This window comes from Tupaia chinensis, unplaced genomic scaffold (genome assembly GCF_000334495.1).
Source record: "Tupaia chinensis unplaced genomic scaffold, TupChi_1.0 Scaffold145916_1, whole genome shotgun sequence".
In the NCBI taxonomy this organism is placed as follows: Eukaryota; Metazoa; Chordata; class Mammalia; order Scandentia; family Tupaiidae; genus Tupaia; species Tupaia belangeri.
This window is the reverse complement of record NW_006205774.1, coordinates 125,644-139,273: the sequence shown is the minus strand read 5'-3', so window position 1 is coordinate 139,273 and position 13,630 is coordinate 125,644. Positions and strand designations below refer to the sequence as shown.

Here is a 13,630-nt window from a genome sequence, read left to right as displayed (position 1 = left end):
TGTTACTTACAATAAATGCATGAAGGGGAACCAGCAGTTAGCGTAATGGCTATGTCGCGGGACTCCCACCTAGTCGACCGCGGTTCGCGTCCCGGACCTGGTGGCTTAAACTCACGCCGGGTGCGTGCGCATGCGTGCCCAAGATCCCGAGAGGAGAATGGAGGAGAAGGGATTGCGGCGTGACCATCCCCCGTGAGGGATGATTTCTCGCTTTCTGTCTCTATGTTTCTCTCTGTCTGTCTGGCGAGCGCACACACCCTATAGCAAAAAAAACTTCTCCAAAAAAAAAGAAAAGAAAAAGAAAAGAAATGCATAAACACATAAATAGATCAAAAGTGAAGGGCTGGCAAAAAACATTCCATGTAAACGGGAACAAAAAAAAAGCTAAAGTCTCTATACTAATTTCAGACAAATTAGACCTTAAAACAAAAACTGTAAGAAGAGACAAAGAAGGGCATTATATAGTAGGGAAAAGCGCTAATTCATCAAGAAGATATAATGCTTATAAATATCTATGCACCCAACTCAGAAGCTTCCTAATATGTGAAGGAAAGACTGTTAGATCTAAAAGAAGAGATAGAGTACAACACAATTGTTGGGGATCTCAACACCCCACTATCTCCTTTGGACAAACCATCTAAACAAAATATAAACAAAGAAATACAGGATCTAAATGATACCATAAATCAAGCAGACTTAACAGATATTTATAGAATTTTCCACCACAAAATATACTTTTTTCTTACCCCCATGTGGAAACTTTTTCGAAGACTGCCCACATGATAGGGCATAAAACAAGCCTTTGGAAATTCAAAGGCATAGAAATTATATCCAGCATCTCCTCTGACCATGATTGAATTAAACTTGATGTTAATTTTAGGGAAAACCCTCAAAAATACACAAATACATGGAAACTAAATAACCTACTCCTGAATGACCTCACAACTACTGAAGAAATTAAGACTAAAATCAAAAGATTCATGGAAGCCAATGATAATGAGCACACAAGTTTCCATAATCTATGAGACACAGCAAAAGCAGCCATAAAAGGGAAGTTCATTGCAATTAGTGTGCATAAGAAAAAGATGGAAAATTGGCAAATGGACAATTTAACATCATGCCTCAGAGAACTGGAAAAGCAACAACAACAACAAAAAAAATTAGGGAACCAGCAGTTAGCGTAATGGCTATGTCGCTGGATTCTCACGTAGTCGACTGCGGTTCGCATCCTGGACCCGGTGGCTTGGAACTCACGCAGGGTATATGTGCGTGCATGCCCAAGATCCCGAGAGGAGAATGGAGGAGAAGGGATTGCGGCATGACCATCCCCCCTGAGGGGTGATTTCTCGCTTTCTGTCTCTATGTCTCTATCTGTCTGGTGAGCGCACATGCCCTATAGCGAAAACCTCTCAAAAAAATAAAATTCGAAAAACACCAGGAGAAAAGAAATAATAAAGATTTGAGCAGAAATAAGTTAAATAGAAAATATACAAAATATAGAGAAAATAGATTAAACCAAAAGCTGGTTCTTTGAAAAGATATACAAAATCAACACAGCATGAGCTAGACTAGTTAAGAAGAGAGAAAGGAACCAGATAAAGCAAATTTTCAGTGAAGCTAGCAATATAACAACAGACACAATAGAAATTAAAAAATCATTAAGGGATATTATGAGTGACTGTATGTCAACAAACGAGAAAACCTGGATGAGATTAACAAAATCCTGGACATATATAATGTACCAAGATTGAGTCAGGAGGACATAGAAAGCCTGAATAGGCCCATAACAAGCAATGAGATTGAATCAGTAATTAATAACCTCCCTACAAAGAAAAGCCCTGGTCCTGATGGCTTCACTTCTTAATTCTACAAAACTTCTAAAGAAGAGTTAACCCCCATTCTACTCAAGTTATTTCAAAAGATACAAAACAATGGAACACTTCCAAATTCATTCTGTGAAACATTCATCACCCTTATCCTTAAAAAACAGATAAGGACATGACAAGAAAGGAAAACTATAGACCAATATCTCGGATGAATATAGATGGGAAAATTCTCAACAGATACTAGCAAATCATATCCAACAACATATAAAAAAGATTTTACATGATGACCAGATTGGTTTTATTCTAGGTATGCAAGGGTGATTCGATATACATAAAACCATAACGTAATACACCATATTAACAGAAAGAAAGATAAAACCCATATGATCATATCAATTGATGCAGAAAAAGCAGTTGATAAAATATAACATCGCTTCATTATTAAGCTATTTATGAAAAATCCATAACTAACATCATTATGCATGGGGAAAACTTGAAAGCTTTTCCACTAAAAACTGGTACAAGACAAGGATGCCCACTTTCCCCATTCCTTTTCAATATAGTCCTGGAAGTCCTTGCCAATGCAATCAGAAAAGAGAATAAAATAAAAGGCATTCAAACAGGAAAAGAAGAGATAAAATTAACTCTATTTGCAGATAGCATCATTGTATACATAGAAGACCCAATGGTATTCATGAAAAAAATGCCTGGAAGCAATAAATGAATACAATAAATTTGAAGGATACAAAATCAACATATAACAATCTATAGCATTTCTTTATATGAACAGCAAGCAGACTGAGATAGAACTAAAGAAAGTAATTCCATTTACCATAGCCACAAAAAATATAATATACATAGCAACAAGTCGAACCAAAGAAGTCAAAGACCTCCACAAGGACAACTATGAGAAACAAACAAGAAAAAAAATTGAAAAAGAAAAAAAAAAAAAAGTAGAAGGATATCCCATGTTCCTAGATCACAAGAATTAATATAATCAAAATGACAATTCTACCCAAATTAATCTAGATACTTAACACAATCCCAATCAAAGCACCAGAGACATTCTTCACAGAAGTAAAAAAGACAATCATAGAATTTGTCTGCAATTATAAAAGACCGTATATTGCCTAAGCTATCCTGTGCAAGAAGAGTGGAATAGGAGGCAATTCACTACCCAACCCCAAAATATCCTACAAAGTTGTGATAATCAAAACAACATTGCACAAAAACAGACATGTGAACCAATAGAACAGAATAGAGACCCCAAAAATAAATCCCAAAACATACAGCTAACTGATTTTTGACAAGGGTACCAGTCAATCCACTGAGAAAAAGAAAACCTCTTTAGTAAATGGTGCTGACAAAACTGGGTATCCACATGCAGAAAGATGAATCTGAACCCCTACCTCTCACCGTTGACAAAAATCAGCACAAAGTGCATCAAAGATCTAAGTCTAAAACCTCAAACTATAAAACTACCACTGGAAAACACTGGGGAAACTCTGGGTACATTGGTGTAGGCAAAGACCTCTTAAATAAGACCCTCAAAGGACTGAAAATAATACCAAAAATAGACAAGTGGAAATAATGTCAGATTAAGAAGCTTCTGCACAGCAAAAGACACAGTAATTAGTGTGAATCAACAAACCTCACAATAGAAGAATATTTTTGTAAACTATGCTTCAGATAAGGAATTGATAACCAGAATACACACGGAACTCAAGTGGCTTACCAGAAAAAAATAATGATCAACCCAATTGAAAGATGGGAAAATATGAGCTGAAAAAACAACTCTCTAAGGAAGGCATATGAACAGCCAAAATACATATGAAAAAAGTGCTCAGCAGCCCTCACCATAAGGGAGATACAGATCAAAATCACAATGAGATACCACCTAACCCCAGTCAGAATGACTAAGATTAAAAAAAAAAAAATGATAAGTGCTGGGGGGGATGTGGTGAAAGAGGAACTCTCCTACACTGCTGCTGAGAACATAAATTGGTCCAGTCACTGTGAAGAACAATTTGAAGATTCCTCAAAGATCTACAAATAAAACTAACATATAATTCAGCAATCCCACTCCTGGGTATCTACCCAAAGGACAGGAGAACGCTAAGTTGGAAAAGTGCTTGCACATCTATGTTTATTGTGCTATTATTCACAATTGCTAAGACATGGAACCAACCTAAAGGTCCATGAATGGAAGAATAGATTGAGAAAGTGTGGCACATATACTTTGTGGAATACTATTCAGCCATAAAAAACAAGACCCTGACTTTTAATAGAAAATAAACCAATGCGGAAAGTTTACTGCTGAGTGAAGCAAGTCAGGCTGTGAAGGCAAGACATTGTATGTTTCCACTTTATAACAGCTGTACTTTATGGCTGAAACTGAAAGTTTGTATAGAAACAACGAAAATTATTATAGATACTGAATACAGTGTGGGAAGAGAGTGAGGGGAGGAGAAGAGTCTGAGGAAAGATATTACGGAGAAACATAGAGAGGCAAGACATTTATAGGACACAGAAATGGATTATTATCTGTTGATGACAACATGTATAGTATCTCCAACTATACTGTTGAGAAATGTATTCATGTTAGAAAATTCACTTTATAAGCTAAATGATGTATAGTAACTGAATGGATAAAAGAAACTAAACTAAACTAAAATACAAGTAAAAAAGACTTAATTTTTTTTTCTTTCATAAAAGAAACACAGAGGTGTGGTAGAGAGTAAGACAGGCACTCCCAGTAGATCTTCACACTGCATTCCATGTTTAGCCTCAGTCCTCCCAGATAACAGGCATATAACCACCCAACTTGTACAGTAAGTCCTCTGGTTATAAACCCAGGACCTTCCCCAAGTAGTTTCAGCATCACAGAGCCAGGACCTTCCCCAAGTAGTTTCAGCATCACAGAGCCTTGCTAATGCAAGGCTCCGCACCACTGCTGCCAGTGCTGTCAGCCTATAGTAACTTACCTTTATGCCCTATCAAACTCATAATCAGTTTTGATTTAATATGTCTGTGTCTGACAGTGTCATTCCATTTAGACATTTTTTTCCTCAGAGTCAAGCACCTAATCCCTCTGTTAAAAATAAAATCAACATTGCAAAATAAACATTGGTTTATAGTTAATAAAATTAAAAGGAAAAACTACAAATGTCTTCATTAGAAATCCTCCAAACTGTTTTACTCTTTATATGTTAATAGAAAATAAATCTTTTAGCAAGTCAGCAATACGAATGATAAACTGTCATTCAGTCTAATTTGCTGTAGAAATAATTATGCAGTTTGTCATTAATTCACTTTAATCGATTTTTGAAACTGGAAATTGAAACTTCTTCCCACTGAGATTTCTGCAATAGTTGTTACCCTACAGCTCTTCAAGACAATGTGCAAAATATACATGCAAATGCATTAAATGTGGTATTGGGTTTTGAGCCAAGCATGATGCCAATGGAATTGAAAATGACTCTGACAAGTGGAAAGTCTCTTGGGATATTATTCCAGCAGTTCCCTTTTTATGAATGTAATAAAGATTTCCATGAACAAGTGTCTATCTACTTAGTTCACATACCTTTACTCATTTCAGTTCAACATGGAACTGTATTTTAATAGGTTCCAATGAAACCAAGATGGAAGTAATCTTTATCTGCATTTCAGAGAAGGAAACATGATAACAAGAGAATGCTACTCTCTAATACTGAGGATTCTAAGTCATCTTCCCAATGGACTCCTGATGAGCCCATCAAAAATTTGCTATTGGGGCCCAGCAGGTGGCATGGTGCTTGGGGATCCTGGACTCCCTTATGGCTGACCGTGGTTTAGGTCCCAGACTTGGTGGCTTCCTTTCTTGCTCTCTTTCTCTCTTTCTGTCCCTCTCTGGTCAAATTAAAATAGAAAGAAAAATCTTGGTATTCATTTTGGTTTTTATTAAGACTGTCTGACCATAGAAAGCATATAAATTCTGAATTTAAGGTATGGAACAAATTCCCATTTTATTGGTACACTAGTATTTTCAAGAGTTAAATCTAATCCAAATGATGTTTTAATTACAAATAAAAGCAATTAGATTTTGGTATCTAAAATTTCATGATGCTAGAAAACAAAAGTGAAAATTGAAACCTATTACATTTTTTAAATGCTTTAATTTTATTCAACAATTTGGAAGTTTTCTGATTTTTCTGCTGCTAAATATTGTTTTCTTCACTCCCTACTCTTTCTGTTGACTTTTAATTTTTACTTGACTGAGAGACTGGTTTTATCCTAGGCCTTTCTTGTTGATTGGTCACCTTTTTCCTGTCATTTGAGTTTTTTTTTTTTTTTTTTCCTTTGGGAGAGGTTTTTGCTATAGGGCACGTGCGCTCGCCAGAAAGAGACAGAAACAGAAAGCAAGAAATCACCCCCTAGTGGGGATGGCCACGCTGCAATCCCTTCTCCATTCTCCTCTCAGGATCTTGGGCACTCATGCACGCACACAACGCCCAGCATGAGTTTCAGCCACTATGTCCAGGACTCGAACCACAGTTGACTACATGGGTGTCCAGCAATATAGCTATTACACCAACTGATGGTCCCTGTCATTTGATGTTAAGTACCATGCAGTCAATACATCACCAATGTAACATGACCTGAAATGAATCAATAAATTGAATGAGACTGTGAGAAATAGATCTACTTTCGACGTAACAGAGACTACAGAGTCTTACTTATAAACCTCTTTGATTACATTTTATTTTTGTTAGTACATCTGTAAAGCATTTGTTAATGCACTATTACTAATGAAATCAGTGAAGAGTGTAGCATTTTATTATCACTCAAACTTTTGTTTTAATGTTTAATTAGTAAAAGGAAATACCATAGTCTTCTTGATTCTGAAATGCCATTGGTGGGTCAAGTCTATTTTATTCCACAGATCTTAGGACACACTAATAATTTCTTTAAAAAAAATTTACTTTCTAGAGGGTATATGTGCTGCCAGAGAGGCAAAGAGACAGAGAACAAGAGGGAGAAAGCAACCCCCAATGAGGCATGGCACAACGCAAACCCTTCTCTCCCACTTCTCCTTTCCATCAGGACCTGTACTGCACATTCCCAGTGTACTAATTTAGTATACACTGGAATTTGAACTGTGGTTTGCCATGTGATCTCTGGTTCCTTAACCACTAGGCTAAAAGGCTGGCCCCTAGCCACATTAATTCTTCAAACTGTCTCTATGGTCTATAGAAGATGCTATCTTGTTGAGAAGAAGAAATGGCTAAGATGTCTTAAATTTGCTTTGTTATCCAAAATATCCCATATTGATGAACAAGTGAACTAGACATATAAAACAATACATTTTAGTATATCCAAACCTATGATATTATTATTATAAATGTCTCAGACATACTGAGGCCAGTAAGTGCCATACCAGTTAGGGCATTGGACTCCCACGTGGTCCACTTCAGTTCAAGTTCCAGACATGGTAGCTTGAAACTCAGAAGGGCGCATGTGCATGTATCCCCAAATTCCTCAAAGGAGACTGGAGGAGAAGGAACTGAGGAATGGCCAGCTCCCTTAGGGTGATTTCTCACTTTTGTCTCTCTGGTGAGTGCACACACCCTATGGCAGAAATCTCTCAAAAACAAACAAAAAGTCTCATGTATTAATATAATGAGTTGAAAGTTTAAAATGTTAATCATTAAAACTGAAAGATAAATCAATAAGTGGATATGATTCGTTTATTTTTTAGTACAAAAAGCACAAAGTACTGTAAAAAAGTACTAAAGAGTCCTTCATGCTCAATGTCCAAAAAGGAAAAATCTAGAATATTTTGTCATTAGCTAATAGAGCCTCTTTGGTTTTCTTTATTTGAAGTCATAGAATCAATCATTTGATTAAATTGACATGTCAGTCTTTTAACTGACTAATCTGGTTCAATACTGTAGTTATGTTGCTTAAAATAACAATATTCCTAAATCAGAAATACTTAAAATTTTTTCATTGTTTTTTGTTTGGTTGGTTGGTTTGGTTTGGGGACCATATAATAGTATTCAGTTTCCCTTCATAATTCCTTCTGCTCTTATGCTCAGCTGCACCTTGAGATCATCTAGAAAACCCAAAACTATTGATATCTGAGCTGCACCTACAGAAATTCTGATGTAATTTGGATGGAAGTCTGAGCATTGGGTCTGCCCCAGGAGATTATAATATGCAACATGTGGGGCATCCACTGGTATATATAAAACCAATATTTTCATTACAACTCACTGCCAGTGCACCCAACTTCTTCAACCATCCCTTTTTCTTTTTTTTGGAGAGGTTTTTGCTATAGGGCATGTGTGCTCGCCAGAAAGACAGAGAAAGACAGAAGAAGGTGAAAAATCACTCTCCAGGGGGGATAGCCTAACCACAATCCTTTCTCTCCCATACTCCTCTTGGGATCTTGGGCACACACACACATGCCCAGCATGAGTTTAAAGCCACCAGTTCCAGGACTTGAACTGCAGTCAGCTGCAGGGAAGTCCAGAGACATAGCCGTTATGTCATCTGCTGGTCACTTCAACCATCCCATTTATTAAGATATGGTCTCCTTTTCTTTCTTTCTCTCTTTTCTTACTATGGATATTTTCATCAAAGCCTGGATGTGACTTAGCAAAAAAAAAAAAAAAAACTAATTACTCATACATTTGTTTAGAATTTTTGCAACCATGTGCATTTTCAAACATGTTAGAGGCAAAGACAATACTTTCAACAGTGTTTATTTTCATTAAAAGACACCAATGGAATTCAAGGTCAAGTCACCTTCTGATTGCACAGAATAGATAAGAAAGTATTACGTACTTTAGCTTTACAAAGCATCTTATTGATTTTAAAAGATCCATACTATCAATAAAATTCATAATAAAACATATATGTAATAAGGAGACTAAAATATTTATTTTACATATCTACAACATGTACTTTCAAATTCCTAGATCAGCCACAAATCATAAAGGAAAATATTTAGGTTCATGAAAAAGTTTCAAAACATTAAAAAATTAACATTTTGAAAAAAATCACAGGTGAAAGCTTATTAAATAATAACATTGACAAATAAATAGTTAATCAGCTTTACTTATTAGCTGCTGCCATGCATTTCTGGCATTCCATTCCAAGCGAGGGTCAGCATGCAGGGTATAATTTCATACTAAGACACTGTAAAAAGCTACAGGGCTTATTTTTGAAGTGAAATGTCACAAGGTCTTTCACTCTCTTTCAAAGGAAGATCACTCATGACTGCTAAACTGTTTCCATGAAGATTACCAAAAAAGCATTTCTGAAATGTTACTGTGAAGATTCATGGCAACAGTTTTGGGTTTGAGAGGGTTTTATTTAGGGGTAGGGATGAGCCAGGAGATGGAGGATAACTGAAAGGCCCCTTTCTGTTTTAAAACATAATGGTTCAGTGATGTATATAGTATTAATAGTCTTTTAAGAATGATGGGGAATTCAAACTGTAAGATGCATGGAATTTAAATGCAAATTGTGCTCACAGATATACGTACATCTTGAAAAACTTGAAAAGGAAAAACTATTCCCAAAAAAGGTCCTGATATTTAGGACAGCTTGCTGGGTTTGATCAAAGCAGGAAGCATATACTTTCAAGTGAGAAAATACCAATGGCAGGCTTGAGTCTTCCAGGCAATCAAATCTGTAAAGCAGATGGTTACTAGTCAGTCCAGTTATGGGAGTCTGAGTTCTAACTCATGCTGTGCTTGCTGGATTTGCTGGATCTTTTCCGCTCTCTGTGATGCTGGGCTGGCTTGGCAGGTGACACGCTCTCAAAGTTGTGACTGGATTCATTGTGCTGCCGGGTGTACCTCTTACACTTGCAGGCAGTGACCACTGTGATCTTGTAGGTGCGTGTGCTGCCATCTTGACACTGCAGCTGGATTCTCTGGGTACGTGTCTTGTCATTGACACATCTCCACTCCTGGGAGCTCCTCCTGCTCCAGTACTTTGTTCCATAGCCTCCTCCGATCCAGTTAGGGAGCACTGGCAGGGGCAAGCACTCACCAGCACACACCAGCTCCTTCAAGGGGCTGATGCTGGTACACTGGCCATCCGAGATGTACTTGGTGGACCGCAGTTCCCGGCAACCAACTTGAACACGAGCTGCAGGAAACAGAAAAGAATGTGCATCAGAGACAAAAAAAATAATAATAATCATGGCTTTTTTTTTTTTTTCCTGCAAAGTAATCTGCAATGACAAAAATAAAATCCAAAGTATGGTAAATTACCAAGTAGAAAGTGAACACCTACTTTATTTTCACAATGTAAAAACCTGCCTGGAGGGCCGTAGAAATACTTTAATGCAAATCATCAGTTTACATGGATCTACATTTAAATAATAATAACCTAGGCCTAATTTTTCCCATGTATAGCATTAACTAATTGCTTATTAGAATATTTGAAAATCCCAGTGTCTTAGTCTTATGTCCCAGTAAGTGTTGAGCACCTCTTACATTTATTTGTAAATATTCATTTTTTATTGAGTTAAAAATAGTACACTTTAATGTTCTCTTTCTCATGGGTCATATTGGTTAATGTCTGCAAGTGCTTTTAATTAGTTTTTTTTTTTAAATCTGTTGAGAAAATGTGGAAAGTATTTAAATATTGTGTCTAAGGCACATGCACTCTGTAGTATTTCATTTCAATGAAAGAATTCAGCTGCAGAGAATTATACATACGTATGTGCACAATGTCTGGCATTTTGCATATCAAACTTAATAACTACATTTTAAACATAAATTCCCAAGTTATCTTGCAAAAATACAAGTAGTGAGATATTTATAATGCAAAATGCCACTATAACTCAAAATGTAAAGAACATAAAAGCCCCTAAATCAGGAACGTATGGTTGCCATAACAACTTGGCTACATTTCTATGAATTTTATGGCAGAAAAATGCCTAACATGTCTGATTTACAACTGCAAAAGGAACCATGGTGTTCATTTCCTGAATATTGGTCATGGCAAACTTTTTGTTTAGTTATTTGGATTTTGTTTAGTTATTTAGTTTGTTCTCTAATTAGCTGTTTCTCAGTACATGCCTTATGTAATTAAAGCAAAAATTAATCTTGAAATATTTGAAGCTCAACTTGCCATTGCCTTGTTTTCTTGCTCCTAAACTTGAGAAGAATTACCTATAACAAGCTTGAAAAGAAATCAAATCTTGTTAACGGGGGAGGTGGGGGGTGTTCAAAAGTACAGGCTGCTGCAATTTAAGAATTAAAAAGGACATTGAAGTAGTTCTACACAGAATACTTAAAGTTAACTCAAAGCAGAAACTGAGTTAGGAGTTTCACTTCATCTCTAGACCCCAGTACATCTGAGGTAAGACATACAGCCTACAGGGAATGTAATCGTTATGGGAAAATATATGTATAGACACATGCATTCATATCAAATCCAGAGTTATGGGATTAAAATTAAAGTAAACTATTTAGTTAGACAATGTACTCAGCTTGCCTGATTTTGATTTCTGCTCACCTTCCTGCAGCTGCCTTAGGAATGCACCTGGAAACAGCTAGAGATGGTTTTGACTGTCTAGGTTTTTGTTCCTGTGTATACAGAGATGCGGCATTTTTGCAGTGACAGTTCATTGACAATGAATATCCACCACATTGCTTACTAATCTAATAATAATCAGACATTTCCTATGTACTTAAAAGCAATCTTCTTCATGAAAGTAAAACCACCTTGGTTTTCTTAGACAGACATTACCAGTCATATTTGCTTTGGCTTTTCAAAGGTCAGAATTACTTTCAGCACTTGAATGGAGTTAAGGAGGAGGGGCACAAGATCTGTGTAAGATTTCCTGTGCACTGTTTCTGTCTGTCTCTCTTAATTCCTGATTATTTGCATGTGGACTCTTTTAAAGGAAAAGAATGGAACAAAAGTTGGAAGAAGAAATTTGAATCCCCCTACCTAGTGGTCAATTAGTGTGTCAAATAAGCAAACCAAAAAGGAAAAGAAAATGCTCACTGTACAAGCCTTTATTGTACTGATAGTTTCAATCTCTTAAGCTATAAAAATGTCCCCAGGCTTTTTCAGAAGTATATAGTTACCTAAATTTTGAGTTGGTTGATAAGGAATCATTTCAGAAAAATATGATTCTCTAGCATTGTGTTTTATCCCTCTTTTACACTGAGTATCAACAAAACTTTCAAGTATTTTATTAGACATAATGTAGAAATTCATGTGAACAATTTTTTCTTGAAAGCTTCCTTTTTTTCCCTTGTAATTTCCTGTACACACTTTTGCTCAGTTACCTTCTTTACCTTTATACACTTTACCAAAATGCACATGTCCTGAAATAAACTGATGAAACACCTGAACTTAATCTAAAACAATACTTTCTAAAATTCTCATTTTACATGATTTTAAAGAAGCAATAGTTTAATTACTGGAAATGTGTGTGTGTGAGTGTGTGTGTGAATGTTTAATAAAACTTAATTCTACACTTCCATTATCAGACCATTGTTTTAGTTATGGTAACTTTACAATCACTACCTAGGGAAGAATGCCAATCTATACATGCTGCAGATTACTCCCAGATTGTTTAGCAAAATATGTATGGTTCAGGTTAGTTAACGATGAAATTACAGGAATGTGAGCTAATGCTACCAAAAGAGAAAATAAATAAAACAAATTGTACAAGTAAAACACACTTACTGTTCCGATCCAGTCCAGTGTTACTGAAATGCCTGCCTCCATTTCTGGCTTGATTCAACGTGCTGTTGCTGCTGGAGTGTGCTGGAACAGGTTTAACAACATGTGAATAAAGGATTTCTGTGGCATCATTTTTAAAAGCCAAACAGCTTTTCATTAGGATGCATGCAAGGGGAATGAGATAGAAATGAATGGCAGGAGGAAGCATGGTGTGCAGAGGATTTGCTTGGCTGGAGAGCTGGTTAATTCCTTCCCCTCTGCCTCTGCACTGTAACTGTGAAATTCCTCCTCAAGGTTCCCTTTATATATCCACAGAGGGTTGGCGTTCATTCAGGTGTAAAGTTGTGTAGAGCTTCAGAGTGAAAACACAGAGAAGGGGTGGGATCCCTACATGACCCTGCAAAAGAATGTTGCCAATGGAAAAGAAGGCTTGCAGGAAAGGAGGAGCTTGGTATACAAATTGCCTGAAATTTCAGAGTTGGACTTCATCACTTGTCTGCGAGCCGGAGCAGCTAAGCACATTCTATAGCAACTACAGGCTCTGCCATTTCCTTTCCTGAATCTAGCTCCCAGTCGAGTTTTATTTCAAGGAAAATATGCTGCTGTTCATTTGAAAGGATTGGCTTTCCCTCATATTCTTCTTAGATTTTAGAATATTTGAGACACATAGGGGCTTCTTTCTTCCCAGAGAACAGGAAGAATTTATGTGAGTTGAAATACTCTAGAACTTACAGGAAACACCTCACTAAGTTAAGCATATTTGGTGTCCGAAGAAACAAACCACTATTTTTTTTTTCTTTAAAGTATAAGGCACGGAGATCAAAATCTGCCCCCTGGACACACTTAAATAATGCTGCTTTGATCTGCATGAACAACTGTGCTGTTAGGTAAATTATTGCCAGGGGTTCTGTGTAGAGAATAACGAGCACAGTTCTGTCTGCATTAAAGTAACTAGTTCAATTTTCATCTTAAAAATGTCACAAATATTAACAGTCATAGCATTTTAGACAAAAAAAGCCATTTTCCACAAGCTATTATTTCACAAATTCAAAATAATTTTTTCTAGTTTTTTTTTTAAATTTATTACAGAACGTAGGTTTACC

At 36.4% G+C, this 13,630-nt stretch overlaps 1 protein-coding gene across 1 annotated transcript; it reads right to left on the bottom strand.

Moving 5' to 3' along the window:
* Nucleotides 1-8,871: 8,871 nt before the first annotated feature.
* Nucleotides 8,872-12,907, bottom strand: SOSTDC1 (sclerostin domain containing 1). The gene is made up of 2 exons (XM_006168680.3): nucleotides 12,531-12,907; nucleotides 8,872-9,968 (listed from the first exon to the last, which is right to left on the bottom strand). Exons 1-2 carry the CDS (start codon nucleotides 12,733-12,735, stop codon nucleotides 9,553-9,555), a joined length of 621 nt encoding a protein of 206 aa, XP_006168742.1. The 5' UTR covers nucleotides 12,736-12,907; the 3' UTR covers nucleotides 8,872-9,552.
* Between the last annotated feature and the right edge of the window lie 723 nt (nucleotides 12,908-13,630).

Coding starts and splice junctions, on each gene's coding strand:
- SOSTDC1 (XM_006168680.3), bottom strand. CDS start 12,735: ATGCTTCCTCCTGCCATTCATTTCTATCTCATTCCCCTTGCATGCATC. Junction 9,969..12,530: donor CACTGGACTGGATCGGAACA/GTAAGTGTGTTT, acceptor TGTTTCCTGCAG/CTCGTGTTCAAGTTGGTTGC.